Raw genomic sequence first — 6,473 nt, 5'->3', positions numbered from 1 at the left:
TCAAGTGTTTAGGACGGCGTTTAATACAGCAGAGAGCCAAGGTACAGTAGGAGGACACAGTGAAGACTGTGGACTGTAGATACAGTAAAGAATTTCGGTTTATGATCTGCCATCTGTTATTTGAAAGAGGAATAAGTTAGGGAAATAAATGACTTTCAGTTCTCCACACATGCAAAGGTAAGTTAGTTATTACAAAAGTTTTGCCATTGTAGGTGCTAAAAGAAAAGCATATGCATTTAAACATTTTTAAAAATAAATCACTCAATAGGCTTAAGAAAAATACTCTAGTTTTCATATTCCATTGATCTGACCTTTTGATTCAAGATCAGGGAATGAATCCAGGATGAAAGCCAAAACACAAAACAGAAATGAATCATTTACTATGAAAAAGGCATTTCCAGTCTCAGCTAACCTCGACTAGTTTTTATTGCATTATTTTTGAAATGCCAAGAAACTGGCTTTGGCCATAATATTTGCTGTTCAACTAAATCACAGCTGTCGATAGGCAACAATTAGCTAAACACTGTTATTTGACAAAGTCCCTCAACAGGGAGGTGGATGCCTTAGGTGTCAAGCACACTGAATTAGGTAACAGTCAGGCTGGGCGAAAAAGTTGGTGAAACCTTGCCTAGGGGAGGGGTTTCAAACTGCCTTAATTTTTTGAAAAAATACACATTTGTCCTGATCCTACAAATCCTTTCTAGTGTTTCGGAATGATTTTGGACCGTCTAAAGAGGAGGGGGAAAGCCAGGAACTCTAGATTCATGTTTTAAGGAGATCAAGGGGAGAGGAAGAAAAACAGAAATGTGGAATGGTGATGGTTTGCAACACAGAGAAAAGAAACATCATGGAACCTGCTAACAACTTCCACCAAAGCAGCAAACCCCTTAACTGACAGAAATTCAATACGATATACACATTGATTAACAATCTTACCATTACTAGGGCTGCCGTTTAAAGCCAAAAAAAAAACAAAAAACAAAAAACAAACCCAAAAAACAATAGTCAAAAACAATTCTCAAAGGATTTGAGAAAAATAGAGTGAAAAGGCAATGTTAGCTAAGCTCTTAGCTAAATCCACTCTTAATGGCCCCCAGTATTTAAACTATCATGGATTAAAGCCATGAAAATAAAAAATTTCAATTTGAAATTTTATTAGCATGTTGCTAAGATGATCAATAAAAACATCAACAGATAGGCTTTGTTGACATAGTTGGAAAACTGCTCCCTCATTTCTAAAACTTTATTTCCACTTCCCCATCTTCTAAGATTTCTATGCTCGGAAAAGCCAAACTAAATATACTGGCTATGGTGCTGTCATAATGCTGGTTTCTGGAATGTTGCCATGTCTTTCCCCCTCCCTCTCCTCCAACCCCTTGAAAAATAGGATTATTTTTGAAATGCAGCCCAAGGACGGAGCTATCTAGGGTTAAGAACAAGAAGCGCCCTCCTCCACGAGTTCCCAAAAGCCAGGAGAACCTTCTCCTTGCCGGGGGGCGGGGCCGGAGCTCCTCACCAAATTAGCTGCGCCATGTTCGTCCCCGGACCAGAGGCTTTCCTGCCAGAGAGGGAGACTCGCGGGCGAGTGCGGGTGCGGGGTGGTGCTCGCTTCCCTCGGTGCAAAGAATGGGAAGCAAACACTGTCTGGCTTAGCCCGGAGCCTGGGTTACGGCCGCAGGGGACCTGGGGCTGGAGAGCTGGAACAGTCCCAGGCAGCCTTGGGATAACCCGGAGTCCCGCTCTCTTGTGGAATGACTCACGAGTGCATAAAGGACAGGCTCGATTTCTTGGAAATCCTGCGATCTGGGGACACATCCGTACAGGAGCTGAACTGCGCCTGAAAAGCTCAATTCTCACCTCCGACCGGTCTTTGGGTGCGCGTTTGGGGACGGCGATGGTCCCTTTCTAATAGGTGGGGTGATAGTCGCTGAGCAGTGGCTCGGGGAGCAGTCTAGTCCCTGCTCCCCTCGGCCCTTTCTCCTCCCCCCGCCCCCCCCCCATCCATAACTCAAGGGGGAAGCGCGCTACGTTTCCCAACACCATCGCCTCCGCTGGGCGTCTCGGCCAGGCTCGCGCAGTTGCCCTTCCCGTCCCGGAGCCAGTTCTTGAGACTTCCTGCCACTTGCTGGAGGGGCGCGAGGGCGCAGCCTGGCCCAGGCTCGCGGAGGACGTGCGAGGGAGGCGGGGGTGGTGAATCGCCGGCTGGGAAGGGGGCGGGACGCGGGGGATACAGGAGGGGCGGGCGCACCCCCCGGCTACTCCTTGTCGTCCACCAGGTCGGCGAGCTCCTGCAGCACGCGCAGGCGACCGCTGGCGTCGATGCGGCGCTTCTCGCGGATGAGGTCTTCCAGGCTGTGAAACCTGGCCGTGTGCACCTTGTTCTCGCCCAGGTGCACCTTGAGATAGTACTGCTGCTGCGGGGGCTGCGTGCCGGCCGGCACCTCCCCTCCCGCCTTGAACTCCCTCTTGCCAAAGCGGCACCAGGCGGCGAAGCTCTCCGAGTTCGTCCAGCAGATCTCCTCGCTTTTGAGGCCCAGGTGGCCACAGGCGTTCTGCACCACCAGCTCGGCCACCAGCGGGCGGTAGCGGTACCAGCTATTCACCACGCGGCCCACGTTGGCCGCGCCCGCCTCGTACAGGCTGTCCTGGCGGATCTCGCCTTGGTGCAGGTGGATGATCTGCCCGCCGCCCACGTACACGGCCCAGTGCGGGGCAGGCGCGGGCGGCTCCGGCGCCGGCTGCAGCCACAGCAGCTCCAGCAGGTCGCCGGGCTCGCAGAGAGCGGGCAGCGCGGTGACCGCGCAGACGCTCAGGTCGGCGCCCTGAGGGCCACCGCTCACTTTGGAAAAGATGCATTCCTGGCCCCGAAAGGCGGAGAACTGAGTTTCGTTAAGGACCAACTGGTGCAGCAGGTGGTGGTGGTGGCGGCCGGGGCTCTCCGGGCCGGGAGTGCAGCCCGGAGCGGCCTTCACACCAAACTTGTCGGGCTGGCCGCGTTCGTCCAGGTCCTCCTCCTCATCCGAGAAGAAGTAGGCGACCCCTACCCTCAGCTCGTCCTTCTCGATCCCCGACGGGTCCCCTGTGGGCAGCTCGCTGTAGTTGAGGTGGGTGATGCGGTCCAGTTGGTTGCCCATCAATGACGCGGCGAGGTGAGGGCCAGAAGCGGGGACCTGCGGGGTCAGAGAAGAGGGAGAGACGCGATCAGAATCCAGCCGCCCCTCCGCGGGACGTGCCGTGCCCCTGGGACCTGCCCGCCCGCCCACGCTCCGGTACCGGAGTCCCCCGGACGGCCGAGTCTCCCGTCCCTCCCTGCGGGGAGGGCGCGCACGGAGGCCACCAGCGAGGGAGCGCGGACACCACAGCACAGCCGCGGACTCGGGCCGGGAGCCCGGTCCGACTCCCACGAGAGAAACAAGGCAGGAGGCCTGGAGGGCGTGGGGTCCCAGTGGGCAGGGCAGCGCGGGTTGCGACAGCGTGGGGGATGCACTCGCGAAAGGGCGGGCGGGGGGGGGGGTCCGCTGGAAGGGAGAGGGGCGCCGGAGTCTTCGGAGCCTGGGGCCAGCTGCGCTCGCATTTCTGTCCCCGCCCTCTCAACCCACCCCTCAGTTTCGCACGAGGTCCCGCTCCTCTCCTGACAGCGCTTCGCACAATGACAACCGGACACATTCGCAGGCACTCATCTGACACCAGCAAAATTTTGCACACTTGGAGTCCAGACATTGCTCGTACACTGGTGTGATCGTGTCACACACACAACGACAGACCTTCTGGATGACACACTCAGACCCCCCACATTCGTACGCAGTTCCAGCCCCCCGCTCGGACGCACGCCGATGCACCGATGCCCACGCGCCCGGGCACACCTGGCCGCACAGGCAGGTGCACTCTGCCCCTTACTTCCCCTGCCTCGTCCCCAGCAGAGCAGATCCGGCTGCGCCAGGGCGAGGCGGCTCTGTCTAAAATAACCTAACAAAGAGGCAGGGGAGGGAAGGGGAAGCCGCGCCGTGTACGTGTGCGGTGTGCGTGCGGATTGTGTAGGAAGGTCCACTTTCCGCCGAAACGCCCCCCTGCCCCCTACCCGGCGCAGCGCCCACACGATCGAAGAAGAAAACGTTCCCAAGGCAAAGACAGCCGCCTTTCCGTACCCGTGATTTCCCTGCTCCCGAAACCCCAAACTCCTTTAAAGTCTCCTGTTCCCCATGGGTGCTGCGGAGGCGGCGGTGGCGGTGGCGAGCGGGTCCTGGGCGGCGCGCGGGGCTGCAGCTCCCCTCTGTCCCGCGCGGAACAGTGCGGTGCGCGGCGCGGAAGCGGTGCGTCGCCGGTCGGCGCTGGCCGGGGCGCCGGGTCCACCTGGGCAGTCGCGACTCGGTTCTGGTTTCCCACAGCGGAGGCGAGCAGCCTAAGTAGCCGGAGCGATTGGGTCCAGGGCCCGCCCCGGGACGCGCTCATTGGTTGGGGCGGGTGCCCAGGCCCTGTCAATCTCCGCCGGAGGGGGAGGGGAGTAGAGGCGCCTCCAGAGCGCGCCACCCCTCCCCGCCCTGTCCCCGCGCGCGCACCCGGACGCGCGCCTACCCGGCGAGCGGAGGTGTGAACGTCGCGGGGCGCGCGCGCGAGGGGCGGGGCGCCCCGCTTCTGCAAGGTGTCGCCGCGCGCTTCCAGCCGCTGCCCCCAGCTCCTCCTCCAAGCCGGTCGTAGCCGAGGGTGCCGCCCGCCGGCGCTCTGTGTTCAGGGAGTATGAACTCCAGTAATGAAGTCTGGGGGCGTGGAGAAGAAAACCCGAACGCTTACCAAACTGAACAGGCGTCGCTGGGTGATTTTCTTCCCTCCCTCCCTTCTTTCTGTTCTTTCTCTTTTTTTAGCATTTTATTTCATTATTAGTTTCAAGTATACAGTACATCGGTTAGATGTTTACCTGGTTTATGAGACAATCCCCCAGTTACTGTATCACCCCTCTGGCTCTCCACCTAGCCATTACATTACTGCTGGCTGCATTCCAAACGCCATGCTCCCCATCCCCGTGGGGGAAAAAAATGAAATCCCACTCTTCCTTTTCTTTCATAATAAACCAAGATATATTTGAGGAAAGCCTTAAATACACTGCAAATGTGTATAGTCTTTTGCCAAGGATGAGATTTGGTGCATAGCGTGTACTCCATAGTTACATCTTATCTGACCCAAGGCACACGTGAACAGTAGACACTTTTATTTACTGAGATGTTAGTGCTTGTTTTTGTCTCAGCTTTCACCAGTTTGAGAGCTCTGACACCGAGCTCGCGCATTAAATTAGATGAGGCCTGAGAAGATTCACTAGGTGTTACACAGTGTTGGGTTTCCAAATGGTCCGGCATCATCAGTGACCCTGGTAGAAATACACATGCTAGCCAGGCTCTGTCCCAGATTCAGTGAAGTGTTATCTCAGGATGGGCTCTATGAACCTGCATGTTGACTGTGTGGATGTGGTGTAGTAATCACTGGTCAGGCACTACTCGAATGTAGGACAGTCTTATTCCCTTGGGTACAGTGACAGCCCTGGAAGAGTGGGCACTTAATAAACACTTGGAATTACATTCCGAAGGCATTCTGTAGTCCATCTTTAATGGGTTTCATTTTAGACTTATGTATACTAAGCTGGTAAACGTATCTGTTTGCATTCAAAGGTGTGTGAAGTCAAGTGGTTCTTTTAAGTCATGATCCAGTTGTGTGGCCAAGCTGGGGATTTTCCTCTCTTTCTGTTGTTCGAACTCCCGTGTCCCAGTCTGCTGTGCTAATAGAACAGCAACCCGAGTGAAGAGGACGCTTTCTGCTCTCAGATGGTGAATTCCTCATTTGGCTATTGATTGATTGACGATGAAAATCCTGGGTTGGGCTCTACAAATGTGGCTTTTTTGCTCTTCATGTTGCTTCTGAATTCCCTTCTTCTCACAGGACTCTTTATGATCCGCTCCTGGCAAAGACCAGTCTATGCCCCTGGGCTCTGAATGCCTTCTCTTTGTATCCCCTGGAGGACTTCGCACTTCCCTAACCCCTTCTCTTCGCCTTCATTAAATTTCTCACGTCTTAAAACTAGCCCCTGACTACATCTCCTTTGAGATGCACTCCCACCTTAAAAGAATTGTCAATACACATCTTATCCCAAACCACCACAGGCTACTTCTGCAACCTATCACTCCAATGAGTAACTCTCACCAAAGGGACAAGCGAGCCATTGGTCCTGAATCTGATGGATGCTTTGGGGTTTGCACCTTCCTCAGCTTCTCAGAAGCACGTGGCACAGCTGCCGACTTCCTCCTCGTTGAGACAAGTTCTGTTTTCACCTTCCGTGGTGTCACACATTCCCTTCAGCTTCCATGTCTGTTCTTCTGACTATGTTTTATGGGCTCGTTTCCTCCAACTTGTCCTTTCAGTGTTGCTTTTTCTTCAGGATGCTGTTCCCAGGTTCTCTTCTCAATGCTTTCTCACTGCATGATCTTGTC

The 6,473-nt window shown here is 54.9% G+C and overlaps 1 protein-coding gene across 2 annotated transcripts; it reads right to left on the bottom strand.

Annotated features, from left to right (window-relative positions):
- On the bottom strand, positions 1-4,373 carry LRATD1 (LRAT domain containing 1). 2 transcript variants are annotated; one of them, XM_016144789.2, is made up of 2 exons: positions 4,146-4,373; positions 1-3,170 (listed from the first exon to the last, which is right to left on the bottom strand). In XM_016144789.2, the coding sequence occupies exon 2, from the start codon at positions 3,132-3,134 to the stop codon at positions 2,256-2,258; it is 879 nt and encodes a 292-aa protein (XP_016000275.1). In that variant the 5' UTR covers positions 3,135-3,170; positions 4,146-4,373; the 3' UTR covers positions 1-2,255. The 2 variants fall into 2 exon arrangements, with proteins under 2 accessions (XP_016000275.1, XP_016000274.1); XM_016144788.2 differs by lacking the exon at positions 4,146-4,373 and adding an exon at positions 4,079-4,143.
- Between the last annotated feature and the right edge of the window lie 2,100 nt (positions 4,374-6,473).

This window comes from Rousettus aegyptiacus, unplaced genomic scaffold (assembly GCF_014176215.1).
Source record: "Rousettus aegyptiacus isolate mRouAeg1 unplaced genomic scaffold, mRouAeg1.p scaffold_m13_p_7, whole genome shotgun sequence".
NCBI lineage: Eukaryota > Metazoa > Chordata > Mammalia > Chiroptera > Pteropodidae > Rousettus > Rousettus aegyptiacus.
This window is presented reverse-complemented; position numbering and strand designations above follow the sequence as displayed.